This window comes from Choristoneura fumiferana, chromosome 30, assembly GCF_025370935.1.
Source record: "Choristoneura fumiferana chromosome 30, NRCan_CFum_1, whole genome shotgun sequence".
NCBI lineage: Eukaryota > Metazoa > Arthropoda > Insecta > Lepidoptera > Tortricidae > Choristoneura > Choristoneura fumiferana.
Window position 1 is genome coordinate 4,416,290 of NC_133501.1, and position 15,871 is coordinate 4,432,160.

Here is a 15,871-nt window from a genome sequence, read left to right on the forward strand (position 1 = left end):
ACGGTCTGGCCCGCGATAGGGTCCGATTTTACTCACATAAGTTAGGTTAGGTTTTGCGACAAGGCGCGAAGCGTCTCACCTACGCGGAATAGGAGTTCCGCGCAGCGGAGCGCGGAACTCCGTCTATATTAATTACGGTCGTTCAGGTCCCTATCAGACTTAAATATAAAAAGAATGGAAGCAAATAGGCTAGGTAAGGTTGAATATACATAAGGATGGATTCGGAACGAAATACTATTCATTATGGCGTTTAAATAAATAAAATAAATAAATACTTAATAAATAAATATCACGGGACAATTCACACCAATTGACCTAGTCCCAAAGTAAGCTTAGCAAAGCTTGTGTTATGGGTACTAAGCAACGGATAAATATAAATTATTATAGATAGATACATACTTAAATACATAGTAAACACCCAAGACCCGAGAACAAACATTCATATTTTCATACAAATATCTGCCCCGACACGGAATCGAACCCGAGCTTCGTAGTCAGGTTCTCTAACGACTAAGCCTCTGGTCGTAAATATTCCATTAAATAATTTTTTGCACTTAAAAATATGGAAAACAATATGTATAGCAATCGTATCAATATGGCATCTAATGTTCGGTAAACAAGAGTATGTCCAAATAACTTTTCTAGTAAACGAAACATTCGGCAAAATAAATTCGGTCAAATTAATTCGAGCAAATGAATGTCGGAAATCAATAGATAACCAAGTTCTAAATTAACACTACTACTACTAGACTACTACCAAACCAGTACTACTAAAATTAACTACTAGTTCACAATACTTACCGTGTAGGCTTTCCCGCAGGTGTCGCACACGTGGTTCCTGACGGGCGCGCACGTTGCGGTGGATCATACGGATGTGCGTGCGCAGGACGGGCCGCGACGAACACGCCTGACACACACATACACGCATACTATTTTTTTTTTAACCGTGGACACTTGACACCAATTGCGCTAGTCCCAAACTAAAGCAAAGCTTGTACTATGGATACTAGGAAACGGATAACAATACTTATATAGATAAATAACATACTTAAATAAATATTAAACATCCAAGACCCGAGAACAAACATTCGTATTATTCATACAAATATCTGCCTCGGCCGGGAATCGAACCCGGACCTCAAGCTTCGTAGTCAGGTTCTCTGACCACTTGGCCATTAGGCCGTAAATTTTACTAATTCCTCATCATCAGCGGAAGACGTCCACTGCCTAGCAAAAAGCCGTTAGAACGCCACAGTGCGACTCGCCATTGCATCCACTGGTTGCCCGCAACTCTCGTGATTCTACGTATTTTAATAGGCGTTTCAACATTGTGTTTTATATGTAACAGTGATGGATGAACAGTAAATAATCTATCTATCTATATAACAAACAGTAGCGGGCTGGGTTTTTTCTTTTTTTGCTGAATCATATTTCTTTTTAAGAAGATTGATACTTTTAATCAAGCTAACATTGTAAAAAAGAATTAGGATGGTGGGTAGGGTTTTAAGCATGGTGAGTTAGGGCTGTTAATATGGTGAGGTAGGGCTGTTTATAATGGTAAGGTAGGACTGTTAGAATGATGACTTAGAGCTGTTACAAGGGTGAGGTAGGGGTTGTAAGTAGGTGAGGTAGGGCTGTTAGTAAGGTGAGGTAGGATGTAAGTATGCTGAGGTAGGGCTGTTAGTAAGGTGAGGTAGGGTTGTAAGTATGGTGAGGTAGGGCTGTTAGTAAGGTGAGGTAAGGATGTAACTATGGTGAGGTAGGGCTGTTAGTAAGGTGAGGTAGGGCAGTCAGGATAGTGATGTAAGGCTGTTAGGATGGTAAAGGTGGGATGTTAGGATGGTGATGTAGGCCTCTTTGTACTACGAAATCGCAGTCTGCATGGTGCAACGTATCGGCGTGACCTTAAGGTGCACCGCCGAAATTGTGCTCCTCCAAGCGAAACTGCTTTCAGGAACTTCTTGTCGCACAGAGGACACTCGTACCTGACAAGTTTTGTCACTGTCAAAATTATGTCTAACTAGTGTCTACAAGCAAAAAACCGGTCAAGAGCGTGTCAGACGCGCCCAGGATAGGGTTCCGTAGCCATTACGAAAAAATCAAGTAATATCGTAATAAGCAGTTAAGCAGTAATATCGGACGGAATCTTCCAAGTTTAGGTATGTTTCAAAGTTCAATATTTCGCAAACAGATCACTGAATAGAAAATTTGTCTTAGCAACCCCCTAATGGTTAAAAGACCTATCCAACGATACCTCACCCTACAGGGTTGGTCGAGAAAAAAAATCACCCCCACAGTGCGGAGGTGGAGGAACTGCATGAACACGCATATCTTGCATAAACTTAGCTATCGTAAGGTCACGGGTGAGCAAAGAAATTCTTTTAATTACAATGATATGGACCTCCGCAAAGTAACGCCAGATTCAATAGGTCTATATCGGATGGCATACAATTATAAGTATTATCGTTGTGTCGCATAACGTCTTTTGTCCTAATAACGTATGGCATACACTTGGTTCCGCATATTTTTAATTGTCCGAAATTATTGCTCCTATTATCGTTTATCCTAAATATTATTTGTCCTATCGTTTGATGTGGCTAAGATTCAACTGTCGAATGATTGAGGTGTATTATTGTAATTGTTATATTATATATAGGGATCGTTTAGGAATGACAAAAAAAAATCTTCGCTCCCGCCTTAGCCTTCTAACCTAACCTATCCGAGTCGGGGTGCCCCGGAAGGTCTTGCTCGCTCGCTTCAACATATGGGTTTTAGAAGATTTTATGTTAGGAATATTATGCTTTAGGTAATTCGATTTTAGAGTATCAATATTAGGAACAACTTGCTTTAGGACTTTAAATGACTATGCGCAAAAAATATTAGGACAAACGAGTAGTATGCCATTCAACATTATGCCAAACATATTTAGGACAAAAAAGTTATGCGATACGACAGGCACCCCTAATTCTATCAATAAAAAGCTTCTAAAAATATTTTTAATTAAGTACTTACTTCAGCTTGGCCGGGTCGATGTGCTTTAGGTTATACTTCTTGTGTTGGTAGTAAGACATCCGGTTTTTGAACGTCATGTCGCACTGCAATCAAAATACAGATGCAGTGTATAAACCATTCCCATTATATTAATAAAGAGTGGTTAACACCTAATTTAAGATTTCCCTAGTTGTCTTTTTAAAAGTTTCAAATACCAAGGTTCGGATCAAAAGCGCCTAATGGGGAATGGGTGAAAATTTTAGAAACGGTTGAAACTTTATTTATCGATAGGAATAACCTTTCTAATTAACAGAAAAAAATATCAGATTTTTCAGTCAAAGTCAAAATATCTTTATTCAATTTAGGCCAAAACAAGCAGTTATGAATGTCAAAAAAAAACTACCACCGGTTCGGAAAAACCTCTGTCTGTGGCAAGAAACTCAACGAGGTATATTTTTTTTGAACAGATTTACATTATTATGAAATGATATCATACATCACAAGTATTTAACACAACTTTATTTTTAACACAGTAGGTAATTGATGCTATAATTAAGCTCATGTCAGTTTCTATGGGCGTGTACATGAAAAACAGGGTCGGTATTTCCATGTCAGTATTATTCGGCCCGGTAAAGAGTGTCACCTGTCAAAACGATCGAGTCAAAGACACATAAATTATTACGAAACTGGCAGTATTACCGAACAACAAGACTAAAGTCTTTTTGGCCGTGTCTTATCTAACACGACATTGCCGGAATCATCGCATGGATCGATGGGGCCATATTATCCCAAAAATTGAAATTGAATTCACATAAATTCTTTTGAATGTTTTTATTCTGGACTATGGAACAATCCGTAACCGAACGGACTGTCGTAATTTGGTGGTAAAGAAAACTATTTAATTTTTTTAATTAATTGATGCTACTTAAAAATCTGATATTTTTTCTGTTAATTAGAAAGGTTATTCCTATTGATACAAGCGTTTCTAAATGTTTGAGACATTCCCCATTCTTCGTATGAATGTACACTTATTATCTACGTTGAATTATAAATTATTACTTTTTTGTAGAGTTCGAAATTTGAAAGTGGCTACTAAATAAAAAAACAGGTAAAGAATAAGCCAAGGTTTGCCCTCCATCTCACTTCTAGGCAGTAAAGCTGCGCCGGCGCCGAGTGCGTGATCAAATGCACCTCCATAGCCTTCTTGAAGAGAAACTTTTTGGCGCAGTGCGGGCACGAGTACTCCTTCTCGCCCCGATGTATACTGAAGACAAAATATACACCGTGTCTCAAAGGATGCAGAAGTAATGCTAAATCTACCCCCGAAAAAGTTATAAATATACATACAGTGTCTCCGACCATGGCTTTAAATTCAAGCTTCGATTCTACTCGAGTAACTGAGCTACTTTTGTTTTGTAACATTTTCAAATAATTTGAATTTAGATATTTTTCATTCATTTATTTCACATCTCTTAGATAAAACTAATAAATGTGCTGTCAATTTTGTATTGTATCGCATACATTGAAAATTACATTTAATCTGAATGAAAAAAACTGAAATTAGGTCAATCAATTTTTTTGTGTTCACTTGCTTACAAAAATGTTTGCAATGCATTAGCATGCTTAGGAGATGAGCCATAAAGGAATCGCCTTAAAACTGTCACAACTCCTAACTTTTGGTGTATTTGTACTCCATAAAATTATACTTTTAAGATGTGACCCAGTAGACGTTACCATGGAAACCAGCTACACTAAAAAGTTGATTAACAGTGACAAATTTAAAAAAAGTTGCAGAACCATAATAGCTCAGTTATGTGTGTAGAATCGAACCTTGGATTTAAAACCCCATGGTCAGAGAATCCCTATATAGGGTGACTCTTAAGTTGTGAAGAATTGTAAAGATAAAGCGAGTTGATATACTTACAACAAGTGTGTGCGCAGTGAGGTCCTGTCCCGGAATGTTTTCCCGCAAAGTTCACATTTCTGCCTTTCCGCGTGATTTTTCATATGATTCCGAAGTTTTGCCAAAGACCTGTCATGTAAAATTAGTTTCTGTTAAATGCATCCTCGCACACCTCTGGCGGAAACACAGCCTAAGGCAAATCAAAATTGTCTCCGCCATATTTAATTTCACGGACGCCATATTGCACTACAAATATTACATACTGCACTTTGACAGTTATGATGAATTAGATACCTCATATGTTAAAATCCGTCCAGCCGTTTAGGTTGAAGAGAGAACCAATGAAATACACATACATGTAGCAAAAAAACAACAAACAAAATGACGAAAGTAATGGCGGCAAGACAAATCTCTGTCACGAATGTTTTTTTTTTTCAAGACAGAAAAACCAGTAAAGTTCTTATTCTAATGTCGAGATCAAATTGTCGTGCGACTTATGTTTAAAAACATACCATAGTGACATTTTCAATCGAGAAAATGTTCTATCTATGCATACATTTTAGACGACCAGATGGCTTAGTGGTTAAAGAACCTGACTACGAAGCTTGAGGTCCCGGCTTCGATTCCCGTGACGGGGTAGATATTTGTATGAAAAATACGAATGTTTGTTCTCGGGTGTTGGGTGTTTACTATGTATTTAAGTATGTACCTATCTATATAATTATATTTATCCGTTGCTTAGTACCCATAACACAAGCTTTGCTCAGCTTACTTTGGGACTAGGTCAATTGGTGTGAATTGTCCGTGATATTTATTTATTTATTTATACTAGGATATGTGGAGGCTCATTTAAATTGTGTTGATTTTGACAGCTGTTCCAAATTTGAAACTCATTATAGTTGATACTGTAATGAACATTACGTTACTGTTGTTACCTACTACCACAGACAAGAAAGTCCAACAGTTTTCAAACGCATTATAGAGGACTTATGATATGGGTGTAGATAAATAATTAGCCAGCCTCGTATGCGCCATCTGTGGCGCGCCACAACCAACACACTACAGTATAGAGAGCCCGTACTGACTGGTGCGTGAGGCCGCACTGCTTGCAGACGTGCGTGGGCGCGGCGCCGTGCGCGCGCGCCGCGTGGTCGGCCGCCACCGCCGCGCGGACGACGCCTCCCCACACTCCGCGCAGCGCCATCTGTCGCAACACACGACAGACACTTCAACTATATTTCGTTTTTTAAACATTAGAAGGAAGCTATCTTGACGTGTCTTTTTGTTGAAAATAGTAGATTGATAACATGGGTAGTAAGTGATCAATTATACCCAAGATATTTAGGCGCACGAGCGAGCAAAGCGAGCGAGGGTGCTAATAGTTCGCGGGTGTAATTGGTCATTTACACTCGAGTTGAACACTACTTTTCATCACAAATGCGAGGAAATAAAGAAAAACCGTTATAAATGTATACGCAATTTGTAACAGAGCGGAAGAAAATTTATCGCGCCAAAACATCTTTTGTTTTTTTTTTATTGGCCTCGCGCTCTTTGGCTTTGACACATTCAGCCAGCCCTGGCCGCAGCATTATGCCAGCATGGAGGTTTGGAGGTAAGTATTACGCATTACAATCTCCTTGTTTAACAGTTCGTGAATACAAAGGAGCACCATTCGATTTGTAAATTTACTTACATCCCTAAATATGTAAATCGAATTTACAACACGGATTTAAAGTTAAATGCAACCAAGTTTGAGAGTTTAAGTGATGAAAACACTGTTTTAAAAATAAGTCACAGCAAATATGTAACAATTAGCAAGGACATGATCATTTACATTCTTTTGGTTTCATAAGTAATAGTTACTAATAACAATAATATATCTTTTTTTATTTGTTTCACTGTTTTTTTAAACGTTTTTCAATAAAAAGACTCGTCAACATTGTTTACCTTACTTCTAATGCTTAAAAAAACTAAGTATATACCTTGACGAGCGCGCATTCGGTAGAACCCTGTCGTAGCCAGCATTTATTTATATAAGACTCAATCATTTTTTTAATGTATCTGGCTGCTATCATAGTAACATCCAAAAGTGGCCCGGGTACAAATCTACTGAAAGTTAGGATTTGCGATAGTTTTAAGACAATGAGGGCTATCGTTTTTTGTCTCACTAGATGGCGCACTGTTGCGTGAGGTTTTCAAGTATGGCTTTCAAAGTCTGTTATTACGGGCGTGAAAACAAAGTTTAGATTAAAATCATATTTAATACACCTTAAAACCGTACCATAAAAATATCGAGCATGCCACAGTGTTGCATAGTCCCCGTTTTGTTCGGAAAAAAGAGAGGACAAAGGTTTCCGAAAGACAAAACTGTCTCAAAACACAGACATTCATTGCCCCGGAACGCATATTTGCCATAATTAATTTCAGATATTGCAAAATATTCACAAAATTATTCTAATTATAAATAAACCCGCGTAGCTCACCCAAAATCTATGAGATTTGACATTTCGGAGACCTCACGCTACACTAGCGCCTCTAGCGGCGAATTCATACGCGATAGCCCTCATTCCTTCATGGCTCACCTCCTAAGCATGCTTTTAATATACATTGCATAAATTTTTTTAAGCAAGTGTCTCCTGAGTCACGGGGACAGAATAACAACACTAAAAAGTTAAAATCGGTTGCAAGATTTGACCCGCACAACATATTGCAAGTTAAATAAAAGCTTGTAAAAGAACACAAACAACAGAAGATTCAGGACTCTAGGTTCAATCTATATATCTATCTAAATACCTTTAAACGAGCAATTCTTGTATATACAAAAAAATATTATTTCGGGGATCTCAGAAACGGCTCCAACGATTTCGATGATATTTGGTATGTAGGGGTTTCGGGGATGAAAAATCGATCTAGCTCGGTCTTATCTCTGGGAAAACGCTTGTCATCGAGTTTTAGTTCGAGCGAAGTGCGGTCGCCCAGGTACTTCTCTATAAAGTACATTCGGCTTTTATGTCGTCTTACAATTTTTTTATGGGGATCCAGGAGGATGTCTTGGAGATTAACGAAGCATGTCGCTTACCTGACTCGATGTCGCCGCTTGTGCGCGACGAGTGCGTGTTCGTCGCGACATCGCACGTGGCATACGGGACACTCCGCCGGGCCTGCGGACTGTTTAACGACATTCAGGTCCATAACCATCTCATAAGTTGCTTGCCCATGGTCAATCAACTTTTTGGTGTTGTCATTCTGTCCCGTGACCCAGGAGACATCAGTGATACACTTGCTTAGAAAAATGTTTGTAATGTATACTACTAGCATGCTTGTGAGACGGGCCACGAAGGAATTGCCTTAAAACTGTCACAACTCCAAACTTTTAGTGGATATGTACCCCATAAAATCATACTTTTAATAAGTGACCCAGGAGACGTTACCATGGCAACCAGCTACACTTAAAAGTTGATTAACCCGCACGCACAGTCGATGTGAAATAATAACGAGGGGCAGTTGAAAAGTTCTAAACCTAAGGTACTTTGAGGTTGCATGTGTTAGCGGTACTGGCCACTAAAAAGACCATTTAAAAAGTAAATAACTAAAGAAAAAAAAATACTTGTTTCTTTTATTAAATATAAATAATTTTAGTAACAGATATCTGTAATTTTGTCTCTCATCATCGGATCAGCCGTAGGACGTCCACTGTTGGACATAGGCCTCCCCCATAGACCTCCAGTCGCTTCGGTTGGTAGCGGCCTGCATCCACCGTGAACGCGGCTTTAACCAGGTCATCCGCCTATCTCGTTGGTGGACGTCCTACGCTGCGCTCGCCGCGCGGTCTCCATTCGAGAACTTTACGGCCCCAATGGCCATCTGTATACCATTATGCACTATACTATATATCCCGGACTGCCGGGAAGACCCAGGTTCGATTCTCAGCTCCAGCTTTTTTTGTATCCCTTTCGAACCCAGCCGAGTATGAAAAGAGTTACGATTACGACAGTGGACTTTGTGTACAATCCATGTCAAATTCAAATTCAAATATAATTAACCCGCACATACGTTCGAAAGGGGTATGTATGTGTTCTAGTTACAGAATATTTAAGTAAACTGTTAAATATATACCGGTGAATGTTTGTTCATGTGATTTTCCAGCTTGAACCGGTGATTGAACCCGAGTACGCAATCGTAACATCTGTACTCATGGCGTGTGAACACAACGCTGGACAGCGCCTTTTGCCGCTCTGCTTCTACCTGTTAGAGAAAAAAGATTATTCAATAAAAACTAATATACACTAGCGCTGCCATTAGGGTAACACTAGCACCGCCACTAGGGTAAGACTAGCGCCGCCATTAGGGTAACACTAGCGCCGCCATTAGGGTAACACTAGCACCGCCATTAGGGTAACACTAGCACCGCCATTAGGGTAACACTAGCGCCGCCATTAGGGTAACACTAGCACCACCATTAGGGTGACACTAGCACCGCCTTTAGGGTAACACTAGCACCGCCATTAGGGTAACACTAGCGCCGCCATTAGGGTAACACTAGCGCCGACATTAAGGTAATACTAGCACCGCAATTTGGGTAACACTAGCACCGCCTATCACTAGCCCAGCACTGCTCTATCATACATGTGTAACCATTGCAAGTTTAACAAAAACCTATAAAACGTCACCTCCCAACTCAACACCACCATCTGTATGTCCCTTGGCCACATCCCGCTGCTCCATGTTCTTCTCCCTCCCTCACCTCCTCCCTGTCCCTCCCCCACCCACTCCCTCTCCCGCCCCTTTTCCCTGTCCTTGCAACCACATAAACCACCAATGGGTCTGAGTAATCTGAATAAATAAATTATTATTATTATAAACAGTTATCAAACGTCCACCTCCTCCCAGCTCAGCACCACCATTTGTATCTGTCCCTCGGCCACGTTCAGCTGCTCCAGATTCCTGTGGACCCTCGAGTTGGTGACGACGCCTGCAGCCTTCTCTTTCTTGCGACGTTTCTTTACTAAGCTTCCATCTGTACCTGATGAGACAAGAAGTTTAAATAGTACATTACTGCCAAGGCCGGGAAAAAGCAATTCGTGGATGAGTAGTTTGACGGACGAAGCGTAGCTGAGTCAGTCAATAAATACGAATCCACGAATTATCATTTCCGCTGAGGCAAGTATAGTGCTTTTACCTCCCATACCTACGTACGTACCTCCCATAGACGTAAAGTGGGGGTGTTTTTTTTTCTCATCCAACCCTATAGTGTGGGGTAACGTTGGATAGGTCTTTTAAAACCATTAGGGGTTTGCTAAGACAATTTTTCGATTCATTGATTTTTTGCGAAATATACAATTTTAAAGTGCAAATTTTCATTAAAATCGAGCTCCCCCCCCCTACAATCTAAACTGGTGGATGGAAAATTTTTATAAAATTCAGGATGGTAGCAAGTATATCAAACTTTCAAGGAAAACTATAACGGCTAAGTTTGCTTGACAATTATTAGTAGTTTAAGAGTAAATAGCAGCCTAAGGTATAAATTTTTTTTTTTTTTTTTTATTTGACTGGATGGAAAACGAGCAAATGGGTCTCCTGATGGTAAGAGATCACCACCGCCCATAAACATCTGCAACCAAAATATACCTAAACTTGGAAGATTCCGTATAAAATACGAAATCCTTAGAAAAATACTGCTTTTTTTTTCGTAATGACTACGGAACCCTATTTTGGGCGTGTACGACACGCTCTTGGCAGGCTTGGTATTTTATTCGTGGCAGTCTATAAGGAAGAGCTTCGTGTACTATGTTTGCGACAGTTAGGCGGACATTTCCAAGCATATTGGAGACAATTCTTTTATTTACTTCACACTTCGGTTCAACCTCAGGGTAACAATCATTTACCATGCGGCAAAAACTGGTCAACTTTCAAGAGTTATCGGAGATCAACAATCGATCGATGTGGATAGGTCTGGTAAAACGCGTTTTCGAGATTTAGCCCGGGTGTAGTTAATGTACGACTTGTTAATGCACGGCCTGATAATCCGTGCTTATGAGCACGAATTATCATGCCATGCATTATCATCCCGTACCGAACTAGCAGGGAACCAATAATGTACGACGTGATAATCCAAAGCATTATGTCTTCCGATTATCATGCCTTATGATTACCGTGATTGAAATAAAAAAAAACCTAACGAAGGGCGAGAGCGGCGAGCGAGGCTACCACCTAACCCGGCCGGGTCGGAATTGCTCCGACTATATCGATCTCGCTCGCTGTGCTCGCTCGATCCGCGGCGAAAAATCTGTCATTGAATCGATTGGATTCAGATTATCACGTCGTACATTATCACTACAATACAATACAATACAATACAAAGACTCTTTATTGTACACCAGACATAGTAAGCGATACAGACAACAAATTATTAAAATTACAAGGTGAGCAATAGGCGGCCTTATCGCTTAAGAGCGATCTCTTCCAGGCAACCTTTTTTACAGAAAGAAGGAAGGACTAGTATAGTTTACAACAGGTGGTGCATCAAAAGTAGATCAGAAAATTTAAACGTAACAGCAATACATCTACGAATACATACATAATTATATCGTACATATAATATACGTCCAAAATAAATATAGGTAGTGAGATAAACAGCAACAAATAAATAAATAAATTATAATAAGGCACTACGTACATTACAGCGCGCGCAATATTTTGTACGCCCTGATAATGCGCGACCATGATAATGTACGGCATGATAATCGGAAGCAATAATGCTTCGGATTATCACGTCGTACATTATTGCGCGTACATTCCGAGTTGTACGTTATTGTGTCCCATTTAGCCCTAGCGAAACTCGGTCGCCCTGGTACTTATTATTATTCGGAAAAAACTCCAAATAGACCGTACCCGTATCTTCCTTCTTTGTCTTCCGTTCTTTCTTGCGAGACTTCAGAGGCTCGTCATCAGACGCGTCGTATTTAACCTTTGACCTTTTCTTTTTCTTGCTTTTTGCCTTTTTACTTGGTGTCTGAGTATCATCAGTTTTATGTTCCACCTGTAAATAAATATTTCAGTGTTTTAATTTTTGTATTTTTCATTTCAAAGTTCAATATCTCAAAAACAGCTGAACCGATTTTAATGAAACATATCTAAAAACAAACGCGTGGAAGCTCACTTTCATGTAAAAAAAATCGCATCGGTCCATCCGTTTAAGAGATACGATGCCACAGAACGAGACAGACATTGGCGTCAAAGTTAAAACACCCCTCTTTCTGCTTGTGGGGGTTAAATAAAGTAGTCCTATGGCCTCACAAGCAGAGTTCCGTACTTACGGTTGTCCTAGAAACCTAAAATTTGGTATGAAGGCTCTCTCTGTATCTGTAAGGTCTCTGTGTATGTAAGTAACCATTTAAAATTGCACCACACTGCATACATTTTGCTTAGGAGAGGGGCTCAGCTAACACTAGATATTCATAGATACCCACAAATCTGTACGGAACCCTCTGCGCGCGAGTCCGACTCGCAATAACCGTTTTTTTTATGTAAAACCTAAAAAGGGCACTGAGCGTTCACCCATGAGGCTAACATGATCACCTTCAGTTGATACTTACATCTTAAGTTTATACTTCCCTTAACCTTTTAACCGCCATTGTCTGAATTATAAGACAAAAATTATCCAGCTCATTTCGCCGCAGTCTTATAATTAAGACAAAATGTCATATTGTTTCGGTGTAGGTGGCGATACGGGCACGTACGAATGAAAACGTATTGGCGGTTAAAAGGTTAACCCCCTTATTCATAAAACTTAACAAGCCTATGTTAACTAACAAATGCTTTGTCCCTTTCTAACAAATACAAATGTCGAAGTGACAGATAAGGACAAACGAATTTTAGCGGCATTTTAACTAAAATAGGTTTGATTGTCGTTTATGAATAAGGGGGTAAAGGTTTAAACAAACCAATGACTTTCCTTGAGTTGTTGGTACTCATGGACTGTGATGATCATTTCCCATCAGATGATCATTTGCCTCCCTCTCATTATAATTAACCTAACCAATCATAACTCCAACATAAGATTATTTGTCTTACTTCAACTTGTTTATCCTCGACAGCCACATTTTCATCTTCATACAAATGTTCACCGAAATCAAAATCATTGTCTTCAATCTTCACAAACACCGGCTGAGTTTCTTGTTCTCCAGAAACTCTACCAGCATCAGGATTTAAAGACGTATTTTGTAAACCTAAATTGGCACAGGACGGATCTGAAGTCACTTTAGAATTTGTAAAATCCATTTCATAGGTAAAACTGCCTGTTTTGTGATCATCAATCGATGATTTGTCATCATTGACAAAATCATCATTATTGTAATTATGGATTGTGTTACAGATGGTAGTCGTTAATGTTGATAGAGACTCTATGTGGGTTGTTCGGCAGACCTGAAAAAAAATAGTAAATAAAAAAAAATGGTTGACTTCTTTTATAAAACACTTTTACTATATCGCTAGCCCACAATAATTTCAGCCATAAATACAATATTCTACTCGTCCCTGGAACTATTTTCATATCAAATTTGTTTTATATTGATTTACTGGTTTAAGTGTGAAGAGAGCACTAGCAGAATGGGTTACTATTACTTTTATAGTATATGTAATGTAGATAGTAGAGTTTTTTGACATATCTATGTTTACATTGACATTGACTTTGATTACTTTAAATTCATAATACAATATTAAAGTTGCATACTGGTTTGGATAGGTGGTTAACTAAATGTAAACAAAACAATGTCAATTGGTGTCTTAAATATTGAAATTCCCCCATTAAACTACCTAAACATTTATATTTCTCAATTGAAATACACTAGTCTAGTTTGTATTACAAGTACAATGTAGTAATACAAACTAGACTTGTAGTATAGATGTTTAAAAACCTTGAATGTACCAAATCTGGCAGCAGAAGTTTGTTTACATTTTGTTAAATACCTATCCAAACCAAGTATAATGAAAATTACTTTTTGCAGGTGGTGGGACCTTGTGCAAGGTCCGCCCAAATTGCTACCACCATCTTGCTGTTGTACTTCAGCGTGGAGAGTAAGACAGCCGGTGAAATTACTGGCACTTGAGGTATCCCATCTTAGGCCTCTAGGTTGGCAACGCATCTGCAATACCCCTGGTGTTGCAGGTGTCTATGGGTGGTGGTGATCTCTTACCATCAGGAGACCCACTTGCTCGTTTGTCATCCAGCCGAATAAAAAAAACTTTTTTGATATTCACCCTACATTACTTTGGATTCAATTGTCTCAGTTGATGTCTCCATATTTACACCAGACAATTTATTAAATAAATAACACCTTTGTTATCTTTGATTACTTTTTCTTATAGTTAAAAAAAGCAAAAGTGCTTTAATTTCCTGTTGTATCCAAGGCATATCCAAATGATCTTAATACCTACCATGTATCTGACCAGGTGATCATGAGCTGTCTTGACTTTCTTCTTGAACCGTATCACAGATCTAATAAAAGCGGTGCACTCCCAACACAGCAGCAATTCTTTTTTTACTTGTTCCTGTAAAATACATTTCTTAACCCTTTCGAACCCAGCCGAGTATGAAAAGAGTTACCACAATGGACATTATGTACAATCCATGTCAAGGTCAAAATTCAAATGTTATGTCAAATTCAAATGTAGTTAACCCGCAAAACCGTAACTTAGTTTTTATTTAGCATTAGACAATCTTGATGTGTCATTTTATTGAAAAACCATTTTGAATAATGTCACAGTAAATATGTAACAATGTGCAAGGACATATGATCATTTACATTATTTTCATATCATAAGTAATATAGTTACTATATTTTTTTTTGTTTTTCAATAGAAAGACTCATCAAGATTGTTTACATTTTTTCTAATACTAAAAAAACAAAGTATAAAATCTACCAAATGGTATATATAAAGTCACATGGCCAGTTTTACATTTACGCAGTATTGTTGTATAAGCAACATTATGGGTTAAATAAAAACGTATTTGATAATCATTGGCTCATTATTAATTACTGATGGTTATTTATATAAAGTTCAATTACTTATTAAACTTTATATTCTATGCAATCACATCTTTACAAATCAATTTAAATGCTTTTAAATGATAAAAAACTCTCATGGTAACCTCTCAGGACAAAATAATAATATTGGAAATGTATCAATAAATAAGTAATATAAATATAGTAATAAAGTTAAAGTTTTTTTTAATCTAATTAGGAACAATTAGGGTTTTTTCCTAACAAAACTTTTACGTGGCTCCAAGATCTAAAAACTTCGTCTTATTTATAAGTAGAAAAAAAAATTGTTTTAATTCTTACTCTTACCATGGACTCCAAAAACTCCTCAAAAATGCGTATGTATTCTGCATCATAAATTGTACTTAACTTTCGATCTGCACTTAAACAACCCAAGCAAACATAATTAAGCGAAGTGTTATTGTATTCTGAAGCCATTGTCGCTATTTTATTACATTTCACTTTGAACGTGCATTAAATAGTTCGCTTTATGTTTTTATTAATTTATCAACTACCCAAACATCGACTTTTGCCTTTTAACTTGCTTGACTTTATATTGACATGACATATTGCATAAATAAAAGAAACGAAACGCCAAAAACAATTGTCACTTTGACATTGACAGTGTTGCTAGGCCATGGACGTTAGCCATAAGTAGTAGATTGTACAACAAGAGCATAATACGAACCATTTTACACTAGACGTTTACCCGAGCCGGTACGGAAATGGTGGATAGACGCGTCGAGGGGAAAATGGGTTTAATCCTCGAGTTTTTACACTCTGCTTTTCACTTCGATTGCGAGGAAGTAAAATAGCAACAGTGGAAACAATTGTTCACTTACTATGTATCTTTTATTTTTCAAGCATTACTATATTACTTATTAGATTTTTTTTAGTTTTATTGATTTATTTTGATTGGGTTTTAGTTATTAAAATT

At 38.2% G+C, this 15,871-nt stretch overlaps 1 protein-coding gene across 2 annotated transcripts in view; it reads right to left on the reverse strand.

Annotated features, from left to right (window-relative positions):
• The window catches only part of LOC141444629 (uncharacterized), a 26,741-nt gene extending 11,240 nt beyond the window's left edge, over positions 1 to 15,501 (reverse strand). The window contains exons 1-11 of one of the 2 annotated variants that reach the window (XM_074110195.1): positions 15,244 to 15,501; positions 14,330 to 14,443; positions 12,968 to 13,318; positions 11,786 to 11,933; positions 9,775 to 9,917; positions 9,011 to 9,139; positions 7,974 to 8,062; positions 5,976 to 6,098; positions 4,916 to 5,023; positions 4,135 to 4,255; positions 3,013 to 3,095 (exon numbers count right to left, since the gene is read on the reverse strand). In XM_074110195.1, the coding sequence (XP_073966296.1) occupies positions 3,013 to 3,095; positions 4,135 to 4,255; positions 4,916 to 5,023; positions 5,976 to 6,098; positions 7,974 to 8,062; positions 9,011 to 9,139; positions 9,775 to 9,917; positions 11,786 to 11,933; positions 12,968 to 13,318; positions 14,330 to 14,443; positions 15,244 to 15,372 (1,538 nt within the window). In that variant the 5' untranslated portion in view covers positions 15,373 to 15,501. The remainder of the gene's footprint in view (positions 1 to 3,012; positions 3,096 to 4,134; positions 4,256 to 4,915; positions 5,024 to 5,975; positions 6,099 to 7,973; positions 8,063 to 9,010; positions 9,140 to 9,774; positions 9,918 to 11,785; positions 11,934 to 12,967; positions 13,319 to 14,329; positions 14,444 to 15,243) is intronic. The other variant, XM_074110196.1, reaches the window with a different exon arrangement.
• Positions 15,502 to 15,871: the final 370 nt, after the last annotated feature.